General features: G+C 41.8%; 1 protein-coding gene across 13 annotated transcripts in view; it reads right to left on the bottom strand.

Annotated features, from left to right (window-relative positions):
- Positions 1-17381, bottom strand: part of Tp63 (tumor protein p63) — a 205537-nt gene that overhangs the window by 27234 nt on the left and 160922 nt on the right. For all 13 annotated transcript variants that reach the window (XM_021185009.1, XM_021185010.2, XM_021185013.2 and 10 more), the window contains 2 exons: positions 2746-2932; positions 843-958 (listed from right to left, as the gene is read on the bottom strand). In XM_021185009.1, the coding sequence (XP_021040668.1) occupies positions 843-958; positions 2746-2932 (303 nt within the window). The remainder of the gene's footprint in view (positions 1-842; positions 959-2745; positions 2933-17381) is intronic.

The following is a 17381-nucleotide window of genomic DNA, read 5'->3' as shown; positions in this document are numbered from 1 at the left end:
GTATAGGTTTGAATGTATATCTTCATGAAGAATATCCTAGAGCTAGAACACCCTCAGAATTAAATCATCTATATCATTCATTTAAACACAAGGCATGTGAAACCCAGAGAGGGCGAGTCACATGCCAAAGAGCCCATAGTTATCTAGGTAATTCCAGCAGATTAGCTGTTACTCCTGTGGTCCTGTGACTACTCTATATGTTCCACAGGTCTATTGTGCTTCACACACACATTTGTAATTGAACCAGGCAAACTTCAGTTAAACAATGTGCTATAGCTTCTCCCATTCACATCTACTATTAAAAAGAAACAAAATATAAAACAAAACCCATAGCATTTGTTTACATGTACTATCAATGCTCTGTCATCTAGATCAAACCATGCTTTATATAAAATGGGCTTGCAAGCATCACTTTCTGCTCTGAGGAGGGCAGCATGGTTACAGCCCCATTACCAAGCTAATTCAATGCTTTTTTTAAATTCAAGATTTAAAAAAGAGATGTATTCACTTTTTTATGTGTATGGGCATTTTGCTTGATATATGTGCACTACGTGTATGTGGCAGAACCATGTATATTGAGGTGGGGTTGGAAACAGAACCAGCGTCTTTTGGGAAAGCAGCAAGAACTCTTAACTGCTGAGCCATCTCTCCAGTCCCGCATTTAGGATCTTTAAAGCGGTGACACGGGAACAAGAGATATTAAAAGAATGCTTTGTATGTATTTGATGACAAGGGTGAACACAGTGATAAATGCTAGATCCCACATGTTACCAAATTTGTGCTATGCCTTCTGCCCTGCTAGCCCAGCTGCAGGTCTGCCTCTGCCCTGTTTGCCTGCTTACCTGTGGTGGCTCATAAGGGACCAGCACACTCTGCCTTCCCGTGATAGGATCTTCTACATACTGGGCATGGCTGTTCCCTTCTACTCGAATCAGATGACTGGGAGGGGCAATCTGTCCTGTGGGTCAGAAAAGGACTGATTAGTTAGTTTACACACCCTAGGAATCAAGAATATGGAATGAAATGGCGTGGAAAGGAATGGCGGTGGCCTAAGAAGCTGTCTAGTGTCATAAAGGAAACCCACATCCTTGAGCAAAGGGCACCCCTCGTGGCCAGTGTCTACCATGGATGACACCTGAAACTTGACAGAAGCACAGAGCTTTATGATGATCAGTGTCTAGGCCATGGGTCAAAGCTCTGCAGCTCAAGGTATTAACCATCCAAGCTCTCATAGAAAGTCATGCCTCATCTCTGACATCATTCACTGAACACAAATATTCCTAGTTTCCTTGCAAAAATTGGAAACAAACAAGCACAGTCTAAGACTTCAACTGGCAAAAGTACTAAGTGAGAAGGAGAAGAAGTTGGCTGAGCACATAGCTCAGAGATAGAACATATGCCTACCAAACACAGAGCCCTGGGTTCAAACCCCACCACTGAGACAAGACAAGCTAAATACCAGAAGGTGAGCACTATTGACCTTTTTTTTTTCTCTCCTATCCATCTTTAGACCAAGCCTTAGTTACAAATATAAGAAACTCTGGCTTTACTGTGTACAAAAAGGCCCAGGTTGAAGGCAAGAAAAGAGAGCAGGTTTTACAAAGAGCCCAGGCACTGTCCTAAAATTGTGATGTTTGGCAACACTCCAAAGAAACTGTTTTGAGACTTAGGAACCATAATGGTGTCTTTGCCCTTTGGCTATGAAGTTCCAGTCTACGAAAACTATTTCATAAAACTGAAGAGCTAAGAATACCAACATATTCACTGCAGCACTGTTTATTTTGATTGAAACAATATTATGTGAAAAATGAAGAAAACCTCCAAAAATATTGTCATTTTGATGGAACATGGACATTTAGGCAAACTGATGATAATGTCTGCATGTATGGAATATTCTTTATGGTATATTGTTAAGCACAAAGCAGGACACAAAAATGTGGATAAAAATTAATGTGTAAATCTGTCAGAGATGTTTGGTTCCATTTTTATCTTCTAAATCTTCACCTCTTTCTTCCTCCATGAAATTTTCATGTGGTCTCACCAGTGTCCTAGATTCTGACTTTCTCTACTTCCTGACATCTATGCTTTTGGCATTTTCTGGGAACCATTCTAACTCACAACCCATTCAGTACTTCCAACACTCTGAAGATTCCTTTCTGCTTCCAGTGCACATTGCTTCCCTTCCCTTCATGCATGGAAACCTTATGCAAAATCTTCTCAAACCCTTGGAAGCTCTCACCTCTTCTATAACACTGTTGTTGGATTTGGGGCTCCGGAGTCTGGTATAGATGATACATGGATACAGAACTTTAAAAAGGTCCCCAAGGCCTCTCCCAGACACCTGTCTTCCTTTCCACTATCCATTTGCTTTCTTTTTATTTACTCATTGTTTGCCATCTCAAATTTTATTCTTTTTTCTCTCCTTTTGCTTTTCCATTTGTTCATTACATTGATTCTTTCATGCTCCTTGTTTTGTTCTTCCCAGGCCTCCCATTCCTCTAAACTTGAAAGATCACTCTGGGAAAGGCACCCAAGATAAAGGCTATGACAGACATAACAACTCCCAAGCAAGTCTATTTATAAACTCACATCTGGGAAAGGAAATTAATAAGTAGTTCAATTACTGTGAAAGCCACACATTTATTTACCATTATTTTTAGCCTAAAATCAGAACCAGCCTCTTTGCCATCAAAGAGCTTGAGTGAGTGGAGAGGAACAGAATCCCAGAAAACCCGATGGTCTTACCCTCATTGAACTCGCGGCTCAGCTCATGGTTAGGGCATCGTTTCACAACCTCGGTGACATGCTCAGCTTTCTTGTAGACAGGCATGGCACGGATAACAGCTCCCTGTGGGGGTGGGGTCATCACCTTGATCTGGATGGGGCATGTCTTCGCAATCTGGCAGTACAGCTTCTTTAGTTCAGTGGAATACTGTTTAGAGAAGAGAGGGCCCCACAGGAAGGGAGAAAGAACCAATATGAGATAATATTTCAAATCAGAAGGAGAAAAACACAACCACTTTTGAAGGCCCTTCTAGCCATATGCTAAGTTCTGGCTTATACAAACATGGCACATGTCAACTTTGTAATAGAAAGCTATACCTATTAATCAAATTGATTATTCTTGCTATGTTAATGGAAGGGAGGAGGGATAGGAAGTTGGGTAGTTGGGTTGATCTGGGGGAAGGTGGGGTAGGGGAAATGTATGTGATTAGAACACTGTATGAAGTTCTAGGATAAAATTATCAGTGAACATAATAACACTATGAACAACTTTACCAGGGTGCCAGAAATAAACAGGAAACAATGCTTCAAGCTTTCTGGTTAGATGACTATAATTTCCCTTGTCCTTATAAGAGATTCGTAGGAATTAGAGTTCATGAAACTTGTTTTTAAGATGGGCTATCTGGCAACGACTGAGGAGATTCACAGCTAAGCACTGCACCACAAGAGTTGCCCCTAAGTTCTCAACTTACTGTGTGGTTCTCCTGTGAGAGAGAGACCACACACAGAACCCAGAGGGAAGCATCTAGTCTTCTCCCCGAAATGGCCAGTGGATTAGGAAGCAGCTACTCATGGTTCTGAAGGGAGGCAGCTGTACAGATATGTCCAAACCTATGTGAGGAAATTGTTCCTTAATAGGTATTTGTCTTCAGGGGTACATTCCCTGGGGATCAGCTGGTTTAGAACTGGCAACATCTGGTGAAAAATGCCAAAGATCTAAGAGGAAAAGTTCTATCCTGTGTTGCCTCCTTTTGCTACCTCAGAATCAGAGTAGAAACTTTGTTTTTCTGATCGTCTTTGCATGTTAAACCTTATCACCCTAGCTTCCTGGACCAGAGCCTTGTGGTCTCTTTCCTGCTCACTCCAATGCTGAGGTAAAACCACCCAGGCACTAGAAATCACAGCCAAGAGTGGGCACCTAGTAACACATATCCAAACAAGGGTAAACAGGGCCACAGGTTGTGGGCCTAAGCTGGCAGCATCCTCCTCCCAGAGAGAAAGAGACACAAGGACAGAGCCCGAACCACAAAGAGATTCATTTTTTATATGACCCACCCCAAACCTGACTAAAGGACAACACCTACTTTAAAAAAAAAAATCCCATTTAAATGTGCTGTATTGCTTCCTTTTGAAACAGAATATTTATTTAAATAACACTTGGTTTTCTTCCGAGCATTTCAGCGTATGAAACTTTCAGTTAAAATTTCTTAGTGCTGGGACAGTATTGCGAAATCAACCCTTCGTGCCCACAGGCCAGGGATTAAAAACAGTAAAAAGGTTTTTCATAGCTTGAAGTAAAGGAAGTGTGCCAAAAAAAAAAAAAAAAAAAAAAAAACCACAAAAAGTTTTTTCTTGGGAAAGGCTGAATGAAATGTAGATGAATATTCTTGCTCTTGTGTTCTAAAATGATGACTTTACAGAAATGTTGTGTTAGGGCATATTAAGAACTCACGTCCATGCAGAGCACCAAAGAAGTCTGCGTATCTATTTGTGTTTTAGTTGCAAGAAATACTTTATGTAACCCTTGCGAGTGTTACAGAAAACAGTATGAACCTTAGGAAACATGAAAAAATAAATAAATCTGTCAGCTAACAACCAAAGGTAACCAAAGTCTCCTTGCAAGCATTGGAGGGCTGTAAGTAAAAACAATGACTGTTCAGAACAGGACAGGTTCCTGAGAGTGACAATCCACTGTAGTAATTAATATACTATAAACCAAGCCGCAAAGACTAAAGTGTCCAAAATAATACTAAAAAGGAGTTCCGGGGCTGGGGTCCACATCAGTTTGTTGCCTGGTTTAACTCCCTAACAACATAGAAACTGAATGTGAAGTCACTGTAGAAAGATCAAGACTTTAAAGTCATCCTTGACTACAGAGTGAATTTGAGGCTGGCCTGGGATAGGTGATACAATTGTTTTAAAACAAAACAAACAAACAAAGACACTCCCTCAAAAAAAGAAAGAGAAAGAAGGAAATAAAGGAGGGAGGGAGGGAGGGCAGGCAAGGCAAAGTTAAGGCTTTGTCAACCACAGACCCTTATTCATCTTTGGGGGTATAGGTTGGCAATCTATCTTTTGACTTTCAATAATGAATACTGTTATTAGAAAGTAAATCTCTTCTCAAAACTATGAGGAAGGGATTACTGGTCTCTTATCTGAGTCCCTGGGGCCAGAGGATTCAGTATCCAGAGCTGTTCAGGTATTACAAAGGGAAGAAAGTTCATGAAGTGTTTATCATGAACACCAGTCACAAGGAATAAGGCCTGCACTCCATGACCTATGCCAGCATCTCCGCGGAAACCATCGACATCCGCACTGACCAGGGAGTGACCTCTAAGCCTCTGAATTTGGGTTGAATTTAATCTACAGAGGATTTGTCCTACAAACTTAGAAAATTAACACAGATTAAAACCATGTTTCCTTTTTAGAGCTATTTGAATTCAGAATTGCAGATAAGAGATAATGACCTCTATCATTATCATCATCATCATCTATTTAATAGATAAGAAAATTAAGGCAAAGAAAAGCCTTGCCTGAGGACATACAGGTATTGCATAGCTCCACATCATTTTCCTGTAACAGCAGTTCATCTTTCTATTCTCTTGTGAAAGGGGGCAAATGGATTTTGACTCGTTTCTAATGTACTGCATCAGGGATCTTCTATGAATGACCTTCAAATGTATACAACTGCTGGTGTCATTGCCCTGGAGCTCAAAAGGGTTATTTTCTGATAACATAGAGGATATTATTCATTGACTGCAGTGCTTGCACAAAGAAAGCAAGTTTTGAAAAAACTCTGGGCTAGGAAGAAGGCTATCTGGGCTTTCTGTCAGTACTGGTGGCCTTATGGCTCTGAGGAAGGCAAGGGTAGCCAAGTCTCTTCTAACATGACTTGCTAAGGACTCTATAAGGACCTTTGTAATCTGGCCTACCCAATTCTCACCTCTCTAAAGCCCAGCCCTTTCCTACTGTACTTCCAACAGCCTAATAGAAACTCACTCACTCTCTCCCTCTCTCTCTCTCCTCCTCCTCCTCCTCCTTCTTCTTCCCTCCCTTCCTTCCTTCCTTCCTTCCTTCCTTCTTTCTCTCTCTTTCTCTTTCTTCCTTCCTTCTGTCCTTCCTTCCTGTTTTTCTATGTATATATGTGTGTGTTTTGCTTGTACATATGTATGTGTACCACTTGCAGAAATCAGAAGAAGTTTGATTCCCCTGAAATGAGCTACAGATGGTTGTGAAATGCCAGGTGGGTTCTGGAAACCAATATCGAGGTTGTCTGCAAGAGCAATGTGTCCTCTTAACCATGTAGCCTCCAAGCCACCTCTCCAGCTTCTGATTCAAACTTGTCAACCCAACTCTTTAAGCACATCACCTGTCCGCCCTCATAATTCAAGTGTGCTGTTCCTCATCTGGTATGATCTGCTTTTCTCTTTGTTCTCTACGTTCTGCCAGAGCAATTTAGAGATCTCCAGATAGCCCCACATCTGGGATGCTACCTTTCCATATTCTCCAGTGCTGCTTCAGAGAGTTTCCTCTTTGACCAAATCAAACCATCTGACCAGGGCCAGCTGCATTATGTTGACTGCATCTGGTTGAACCCAAGACCCACACACAGTACAGAAGCTGTAGGAATGCAGAGACGCTTCTTTGCAGAGTCAAGTCTCCATCCCTCCGTTTCCTTCACTGCTAGCAAATGAGTCCTGATGACACCATGATTTCCGTATGACTTTCTGGTTCTAAACTCAGTCTCTCTAACCTATCGTGATTAATAATCCCTCAGGCTTAGTTTCCTCCTTTATCTCTTAGCAAATAGACTTGTCATCTTTCCCTGCTTTCCACATTTATACAAGATAGCAAAAATGGGACGTGGATTTACGTCAATATTTTTAAACACCATGGTGATTCATGTTGGCAAAAACTGAAATTTGAACACATACATTGTTTTCAATATGATTCTTTGTTTCTGGGATTTCCAAAATTAATCTCTAATTTGATCTTCAACTCTGGCTTGAGGTTTCTGAACTCCAAAGCCTAATTTATTCATTTAAAAATTTTTCCATGTAGATGTTTTTTCATCAATCAGCTTTACTGATATATCATTTTCTGTAAACTCTAGCAGTTTTAAACTGTTTAACTTGGTGACTTTTGAAGAGTACAGAGTTGAATAATCAGTCACATTCTATATAGAGAAGAGCTCCCATGGCTTCTCAAAGACTCTTTGCCTTTGTGACTACCCTATCCCCCAACCCCTAGTCCCAAGCAACCATCTGCTTGCTTTCTGCTCACTACAGTTTCACCTTTGTGGAATTCCACACAAATTGGCAGAATATTACACAATGTCCTTTAGTGATACTGTTGAATAGTGTGCATGGATTTGCATATGCCATATTCTATTTTATCTAGCTGTGGAATTCTGCTATTTATCATTTCCTTATTTCCAGTTTTCTCTGCTAGGGATAAATTATGTACACAACTTATTGTGGAGACATGAATTTATGCTTTTGTGACATAACTTATTTTTCTGGGTTGGCCATGTACTGTGGAACCCTGCTAACTTTACTTACATGTTCCAGCAGCTTACAATCATAGCAACTGCAAACAGAGTCTTACTTCTACCAAAGGTTAAAAGTCTAGGCCAGGAGTCCTCCTGCTAGGCTTTGAGAGACCTTTTTCCTTGTATGTGAACATTTAAATAAACTGAAATGTACTGAAAAAAAATCATTAATTTAATGTACTGTGCCTATGTTTTAACTTAAAAACATGATGACTAATCTGGTCTTATTTTATCCCATTTATTAACACCAACCATTCACTTCTTTTTCTCCACACCTCACTGTCTGTCTCAAGACATGAGCACGTTTCTTCCTTTTGTTAGTATTTTGAGAGAGAGCTCTCTGCTGTGTTCTCTCCTGTATGTAAGGTTTCCCACAGTGAGTGAGTTCTGTGGTATTTTACCTCAGATACTAATCTCACTCTTCTGCATTAAAAATAATGCCATTCCTTATGCTACTTCCATCTCGGTTAACAGCCTCTTCTCCTCTTAGCCTGCTGACTTGTCTTTATTATTTTTCCCCCAACAGTTTAGTGCCTATATTTTATTCATTTCTACAGAAGCCACCTTCTAAATACTTTTTTTTTTTTTGCATTCCTAAGATATTTTCTTTGACGTTTTATCTTGATTCTCTTTAGTTAATGTTGGGTTTCCCTACAGACTCGGAATTTGTATGTACTGTCCTCCAAGAATACACTAAGATATAGTCAGAGCTAATGTGGGTGCCTCCTTTTATGTTTTTCTATTTGTGAAAGCTTGCACGACTGCATACAGACATGGGATAAACAGAAGAGGCAGGACTTAAAGCTGGTCTTTTGACTTCTAATCCAGTAATTGTTGCCCAGAATTGTTTGTCAGACAAGAGTCTGTTTCCTGGCTTTGGAACTGGATCCTTCTCTCTTTCACAAGCCTGCTTTCTTAACTCCAGGGCTGCCTTATGTTATTTTATTTTATTCAACTAGAATTAAACCTACCTCTCCTCCATTTGTCACTGACCCCATTGACTGAGCCAGGTCTTGGTTGATTACTGAGTATCAGGGGCCCTGTGTGAAAGCCAGTTTATGCATTCTATTTGACTTAAAAAGAAGAGAAATAAGCAACTGTCACTGTTTTTGTTAGCGTCTCTTGTTATAAATAACATTTCCTGATGCTCTGTGCATACCTTTTATGAAGGAAACAGAGGACTGTACTGTGCTAAGTCCACACCTCTTTCCCATCTATCCATCTTTTCAGTTCTTTCGCTGCCCAATTTTGGTTCTTGATCCTTACGGTCTGAATTGCTGCAGTTGGGCATCAACTTTTTCTTTCCTACCTTTAAGATCACTCCCACTGAGAACTTTTCCTTTTCTACTTTCTCTGACTGCATTTACCTCCCCACACCCACCCACATTCAAGCCGCCAGCAAATGCATCCAAAGAGCTGATTAAAATGCATCTGGAAACACAGTCCTTTTCCCACTTTCCACCTCTTATTCAAGCAGCTGCATCCATGTTCCTACACACAAACATCACTCATTAGCAATGCAATGGAGGGAGGAAAACCAGATGACATGATACAGAAGGGGAAATTCTTCCTTTATAACATGGGTACTTAATGAAAGATGTGAAGCAACATAAAATGCTAAATATACTGGAAACTACCTGGGCATCATAAGTGACTTGCTTTTTCTGTTCTTAATCTTCACAGTGGTTCCTGCTGAGCTAAGTGATACACAACCCTATTCCTGACTCTCAGGAGGTAGAAGCGGCTGGGTGGCAACTTGTGTATCCTGACAGGGATACACAAGGACTCTGTCCAAAAACAAGCAAATGGGAATAAATCTTAATTGTGATGCTTAATTTTAATTGTTAATTTGACTTGGTTAAGAAATTTCTGGATTAGTAACTCACACCTCAACTGCTTGAGAGGACACTGGTAACCATCATTAGAGCAAGAAGGCTCTGGTCTAAAGGAGGCTTAATGTGCTGAGGCACGTGGATAGACCATAGATGTGGCACTGTGCAAGGCAGGATCCATTTGGAAGAAGTGGGGCACTGGGGTTTTAATCTGCCCTGGCCCTTTCCCATCATCTATATGCTGTTTCATGCCCACAATTGTGTGACACGTTCTACGATGCACTACCTACCATTATGGAGAAAAACCTCCAAAACCATGAATTAATCTTTTTTTAAAAATGTTTCTGTCAGACATTAAGTCACAGTAATAATTAAAATGATTAACACACTATATATGTTATTAGATACATTATTTAAAAATATTAATTCTAGATATCATGTTAAATATGTTAGCTTATATTAATTCTGTTAACTAACATATTGTATTAAATATATAGTTGTGTGTGTGTGTGTGCACACGCATGCGCTGAGGATGAAATGCAGCAACTTGTGCTTTTCCATGAGCTAAGTCTCCAGACCCCTAATTTATATTTTCCTTCTGTAAAGGTAGGATGAGAATCATTACCCTGTAAAATTGTGACAGACCTGTGATTTCAGAAGCCACAGAACACAGAATATTCCAGAGCCCGGAGGAAATATTATTATAGTGTTATGTCCAAACCTTCTTCTCCCTTTAATTTTCAGATATTAAATAGCCATAGAGAGGCAATGCTCATCCATTAACTCAACAGATCTGCATCAGGCACGTTCCCTGCACCAAGCTCAGTCTTGTAGCAATACCCTTTCCCATCAAGGACTTGGCTTAAAGGAAACACGGTATTAAATTAGTTTTCCAACTTTCACACATGTTCTAAGAGGTACAAATGACAGCACATTCCACCTGGAAGAAATAAAGGCATTCCGAGGCTAACCCAGGTCGTCTGAAAGTAGATGCAGATGTCCCCACTTTTGTAAGAGATTTATATACCATACTCTAGTTATAGAGTTTCCATAGGAAAATCAGCATGCCGTTTTGCTTTTTTTTGGTTTTTTGTTTTTTGTTTTTTGTTTTTGTTTTTTTTTCTGAGACAAGGTTTCTCTGTGTTCTGCTGGCTGTCCTGGAACTCACTCTGTAGACCAGGCTGGCCTCGAACTCAGAAATCCACCTGCCTCTGTCTCCCGAGTGCTGGGATTAAAGGCGTGAGCCAGCATGGCATCTTTAAGGTCGGCCCCCAATTCTGTCTCTACCACTCAACCACCATACCTCAAGGCACTGTCAACTTCAGATATAACTTTTGCTAAGTTTTTCTTAGGAAGTTCACTCCGGCAGTCTTGAGCAACAGGACCAGATCATTGGGTCTAGCTACTAGATTTAAAGATGAGAAGTGGAAGCCCCAGAGAGAAGACCTGGGCAGCCCGACTTTGACTTGCAGACCAGTGGTCTTCCTTGAGTATCACACAGCTTTAGAGTGGAGGCCCAGGCTTGAACTACTGTTTGATAACAGTGGATTTAAATAAACACAGTTACAAGAGCACGTGAGCACCGAAGCTAGACAGTTGCTGAGAGATCATATTGTAGAAACATCATCAACTTTCAGAAGGTGACAAGGACACTGACATTTACTTTTGTGTCACGTAGCTGCTCTGATTGTTTTTTTCTGGGAGTTGCACTTTTATTCCCTAAATGTAAGCACATTTTCAAACTGGAGTCAAAAGTAACTATAACGTAAAATGTCCACCACTAGCTGAACCACCTATTCCCCGGATCCTGGGATGAGTCAGCTGCTTTCTGCTGATCCTGTTGCAGACTTAGGTGAGGCAGCAAGAGCAGGTGTGGCTCTCTATGAGGGCCTTAACATGAAACCCTGCATCTGAAGGCTATCATAGAGAAGACAGAGGGAAAAGGAAGAAAGGACATTTGAAATAATTTGGTCCCAGAAGTAAAAGTAATTGACTTCCCCAAAGAAGTCGAGAACATGTGACACCCTAAGTAGGTATAGACAACTCCCATAATTCCCTGAGACTTTGAATTAGTCATCCAGATGGAAAAATGAGGGTACTTAGTGAGACGATCTTGCAGAAATATACAATTGTTATTGTTATTGTTGTTGTTATATTGTATTTATAATGCATTTATGGAACTCAACTCTGTGCCACAGTATGTATGCACAAGTCAGAGGACAACATTATGGGGCCAGTTTTCTCCTTCCTCCTTTGCATGGATTTAGGCAACTAAATTAGGTCAGAGCTTGAGCAGGTGATGTCTTTACCCACCGAGCTACCTTACCACCCCATGCATAACAATTTTCTGCCATTGGGACAATATATCCTCATGTACAAAGCTCATGCCTGAGACCTGTACGGGATTACAAAATGATTAAAATAATAGTGTAATAGTTTAAGGCCATTTATAATTTTCTGGGAGCTGCTTATAGGCTGTGGTTTGAACAGGGTTGCCAGTGGTTATTCTACTTTGAATATGTTATCATTGATGACGAATCTCAAAAAAAAAAAAAAAAAACAGTTTTCAGGGTCGCACTGCTCAAGTGACTTGTAAGCATGAGATAAAATGTTGGCAAAACCACTTTAGGACCACACAAAAGACTGGGAATCAGCATGCACAGAAATGCACACATAGGCATCTGTAATTCTAATCTCTGTTCATGCTAAAGGAGCATCAGCCCTTGGTCAGAAAGGAAGAGCCTGATTTCATGTTAAGGCTCAGTCAAACCCCTCCCAGGCAATCACTGGAGTTTAAATACCAACATGAAGAAATTATTTCTCCAGTGGCCTGGAAGCAAGGTGCTGGATAGCTGGTGGCTGAGTTAAATTCTCTCATGCTATACAATATCCCTGACCACATAGAAAGGGAAGCTTTGCTGAAGTTTTGTTTTGTTTTGGGAAAGAAGGGGACAGGTTTGGCATATAGAGAGGAGATCTGCTTAAAGCCAAATATCATGTTCAAATAAAATTATTCCAAGGGATTTGGTGAAACAAGGGCAGATTCAGCTCCTTTGCTTAATAATATGTTGCAAATAGAAGGGAGGGCCAGAAATGCATTCCGGTGGTGAGGACCCACTGCCAGCACCTGCCTCAGTGACATTCTATATTACACACTCTTGGCTGCAAGACTGGTAATTCAGTATAACACAGAGATGCCAGCTAAGCTCAGCACACACCTGTATGTGCTCTCAGCAGCTCCCTTTCCTGCAGACACAGCTAAGACCTTCCATCCCCAACTATATCAAAACAGCACAAAACAAATGATAATATTATCTCCTTTGTTATTTTCAGGAAAAAATATAATATATTAACCTCAATATGGGTAGAATGGACTTCCCTGCAAGGATTAATCAATACCCACCTCATCATTTTTCTTCTTAAGGGAGCCAATACATAATGTCAAAATTACCCTAGAACCTTCATTCTATATCAGCCTACATCTGTCATGGTATTTTACTACAAGGAAATATTCTAACATTCTTGTTGAATGTAATACCATGTACATCATGACCCATTGGGAGGTAATCTACACAAAAATGTACCCTTTCCCTTACTAACATTGGAGCAAATCACCTACCCAGAGAACGTGTCTGAATCTGAAGAAAAGGAGAAGTCTAATGCATACATAAAAGCACCAATAAATAGAGAAGTCTATTTCATTCCTTGGATGGTGAGTAGATTGCACTCCGTGACCAATTCATTTTTCCTTTGTAAACTATATCCTTGAGAACAGCCATATTTATAATGGTAAGAATGTGATAAAGTCATAATTGGAATTAATACAAAAGAAAAAAATCACAGAACCCACACAGGGTTGAGGGAGGAGAAAATTAAGAGCTGGTATGTGGTGGGATAACAGAGAGTCACACACAGCAGACTGAGATGGAAGGAAGGGGGACATACATGACATGACGACCTACAAGTTTTCATCAGGGGTTGTGAAATTAATCCTAACATCTGGTTTACTAACATGCAAAGGCACTGTACTCAGCCACACAGGCTCGATCTGAGAAAACCACATTGAGTGACAAGAGTGTACGAGTATATTAAACTAGGGACTGTATTCCCTAAAAACTCATTGGAGAAACAGTACGACAGCATACACATCCAGGAATAGATTTTGTTTTTAAGAGTTTAAACAAGATTCAAGATGGTGAGTGTTTTATGGTGCACTGTTTACCAAAACACCAGAAAGGAAAAGGCGGCAGAGAGGGAGTATCAGAAGTGTTGTTAAAACTCAAAATATCTATGGAGCCCTGGATGTTCTGGGAACCACTTGGTAGACCAGGCTAGAGTTAAGCTCACAGAGATCGGTCTATCTCTGCTGGAGTACTGGAATTGGGCAGTGGTGGCACACACCAGAAGTGGAGGCGGAGACAGGTGAATCTCTGTAAGTTCGGTGTAGGCCTGGTCTACAGAGTGAGTTCCAGGACTGTCAAGGCTACACAGAGAAACCTGTTTTAAACTCCCTCTCCCCCTGCAAAGAAAACAAAAACAAAAGAAACAAACAAACAAATCCATCAAGAAGCAGCTACTTATGCTCCTAGGTAATTCAGGCAATATTTTTTTTTTCCTTTCTGGAATTTGGAACAGGAAGTCAAGGTCACAAACTCTCTACCTTCCTACTGACTTTCTGAATCGTATGGGCAAGATCACTTCGGACCCCAACTTCTTGAGTAATATATGAGTTGTTCCACCTTCAAGCTCTATCTACAGCAGAGATAAAAAGGCTTTGGAAGTGAGCTCACACAGGCAGATCCCTGGCTACCATAATCTACTGGCTCTGTAGGAAGGGTCAGGCTGGAACAAATCCCTACACTGGCCCCACAGCCACCTGGCAGGGACTCCTTCTCCCCACCTCTCTTCCTGCCACAGTAGTCTAGCTGCCAGACATGTACGAATTGTGCTCTTGATAGTTTGGGGGGAAAAAAAATCTTTCCTTCCAGCACTTTTCCTGACAGCCCCAGCCAAAGGGCAGCCTGTTGCCACCTGTCAGTTGTGGGGATTAATTACCTGAGCTGAGGCTGGGAGTGGCACATTCCTCCCGGGCCTCACCCGCAGATGCAGATATTAAGCAGGTGGGCTGTCTGCTTTCTCCCTACTCTGGAGACCAACCAGTGGGTCCACTGCCCGGCAGGTGGGGATCAGGGGATACTGGATATGTATTCTGTAGAAGCACTTCCGGGGAGAGGAACGTGCCCTGGGACTTGACTGGAGGTCATAGCCAACTCTGTGGCTGTCTGAGGGCACCCACCAATGGGGAGACAGCTCTGCCTTCCCAGCTGGAGGGAAGCATATTGGCACCAGCCTTGGGCAGGGACAGGGGCTGGGGTGGCGCCTGCCAGCCTCCTACTTGCCGAAGGCTATGAGTTTGGAAAACCAGTTAAGAAAGATTTGACATACTTGCTTGGTGATTTTGCAACATTCTCTCCAGCAGAGTGAAATGGCCTCTGTCTAGTCTCGACGGCCAGTGTGTTCCCATGTTAGCCAGACCTGGCCAGGGACACGGTCACAGTCACCTTCTTAAAGCTGACTGGGGGAGGCACTTGTCTTCGGGTGCTCACTACATAGTTAGCTAGTTTTCACGTATTACCACAAATCATATTCACCAGGGCCAGAAAGCTAAAGAGAGGTGAATTGCCTGCCGTGTGAGCAGTTAAAAGTTCACACACTGAGAGGAAAGTTTGGCAAGACTCTATTCTCAGTGCTGACCAAACCTTTGCAACTAGTTTTCCTCAAGAAAACAATCCCAGGTATTTACCACAGCGAGGAGGAGAAGAGCAGGTTTCTACAGTGAAATTCTTCCACTCTGGAGTGTTAAGGGGAAGAGAACCTTTACTTCTCACCTCGCCCACCCCCCCCCCCCCGGACCTATTCTGTTTAATTCCCTAAAGAGTGAGAGGCTCGGAGAAACCATCACACAAGGAGTAAGTGAGAATTTAAAACCCACAACTTCTCATTTGCAACCTTATAATCGTCTCCTGTGAAACACCTGTAAGTCCTCAGGATGACAGGGGGGGGGGGGCAGATAAGGAAGCTCCATGGAACTAGAAACACACAGGTCTTGCCTTGCTCCCCTCTCTGCCCTTCCCTCCCTCCTTGTGTCCCTCCATCTCCCAACCTCCCCCTCTATCCCACCATCTCTGTCAGTCATACTGTTTCTCTTCCATACACAAGCTGCACAGCCATCTAGGACAATGGGTCTCAACCTTCAGATCCAGGCCCTTTTGGAGGCCACATATCAGATATGCTGTACATCTCCTAAGAGTAGCAAAAGTACAGTTGTGAAATAGCAGTGAAATAAGATTATGGCTGGGGGATCACCACAGCACGAGAAACTGTATTAAAGGGTCATGGCAGTTGGAATCCACTGATTTAGGAGCTGTTCCCCACTTAGCCATCACTTGCCCTTAAGAGGCTGGGAAAATGTCCTTCCTTTCCCTCAGGCTGACTCTGAGATTCCCAAGTGACCTCAAATAACCCCCAAGCCTTTTGCCCCTTCTCTTTCCTCAGCCTGACCTTAGTTTATCAAGAAAGCCACTTTTATTTATTAAGTTCTTCCTGGGACTTGGGTCACGCACTGCCACAGGGCCGTGTCTTTTGCCTAGTCCAAGACAAAGCCTCACGCCCGAAGTGGGAGGCTTCCCTCCTATCCTTCCATGCTGCTATAATAGAACTCTCTGCTTACACAGGCATACTCTCTTCCTTTTCTAAAATGCCTCCTGGTAAACTAGTCCTCAGTCTCTGCCTCCTAATGAGAACAATATCCTTTGGAATAGAAATGGGTTGGAAAACCATTTGACACTGGAGGCATCTATAGCTCTCTTCCTGTGTGATAGCCCAGGCATTTCTAACAACATGCTACTACAGTCACCATCGGCACTTTTCTCTTTCCTTGTAGAAGTAATGCTTCTTTGAACTTCCGTCCATACACCTACTCTAAAAGGAGTCAGTCATGGCCATTTGCTGGGGTATTTGTCTTTTCTTATTAGAAAGCTGGATAAGCCCTTTAGACGAGAGAAAATATGTGATTATTACCAAGGATATGGAAGCTAATGGCATATAACTGGCGTCCACAGAAAGTGCCATCACTCACCAGTTTATAGATCACTTCAGTCCCCTGTTTATTTAACTCTTGGAAATAGAGGTTTAAATAGAGACTTTGTTTACAGTAGTGTGAGGGTAGAAATTCAGATTTGAATCCAGGGCATTAGCTATACATACCTTTATACGACATAAGCACATCACACAATGTCAATGCCATTGTTCACGTTCATTTATAGATCCCTGCTATGATCAAGTTACTGTACCACCTGCTAGTGTGAGAATACATGCAGAGTAAATCTCTCCCCTACCTTTTGGAAAGCAAAACCCAACATATTTACTCATGGCATTCACCAGAAATAAATTATAACTGTAACTGAGGATGAAACACAATGTGATCAAACTTGAATCCCGAAGTGTTTTCATAGTTCCAAATCTAAGAAGGCATTGAGAAGACCTGAGAACTGTTAACATGTCTCATGGTTGTAGCTTTGTGAGAACTTCAACACAGGCCTCTGAGCCCTAAGTGTATTTGTGTTCAGCCTTCTATCATGCCCTCCCTTCTCCCTCCCTCCTTCCTCTACCAGCCTCTCAGCTGTTTTCAGTACATCAATAACATTCTCTGACTAAATTCAGGGGGAAAAATTGGATTAACTCCTACAAGGGTGTAGTTGCTAATTTCAGGTTTTCATCCATATCCTGAACTTGGGATAGACATATACATCCTTGAGGATTGCTGCAAGAGCATAAAAAATTGAGATCCATACCTTTTAATGAACTTCAATGGTTACTCCCCACCCCACCCTCCCCAAAAAAACCCTCACCCCTTTCGTATGGTAAAAACTGGGAACAGAGCCGGGCGTGGTGGCGCACGCCTTTAATCCCAGCACTCGGGAGGCAGAGGCAGG

This window comes from Mus caroli, chromosome 16 (genome assembly GCF_900094665.2).
Source record: "Mus caroli chromosome 16, CAROLI_EIJ_v1.1, whole genome shotgun sequence".
Classification (NCBI taxonomy): Eukaryota; Metazoa; Chordata; class Mammalia; order Rodentia; family Muridae; genus Mus; species Mus caroli.
Note: the sequence above shows the minus strand (reverse complement) of the source record. Positions and strands in the feature narration are given on the sequence as shown.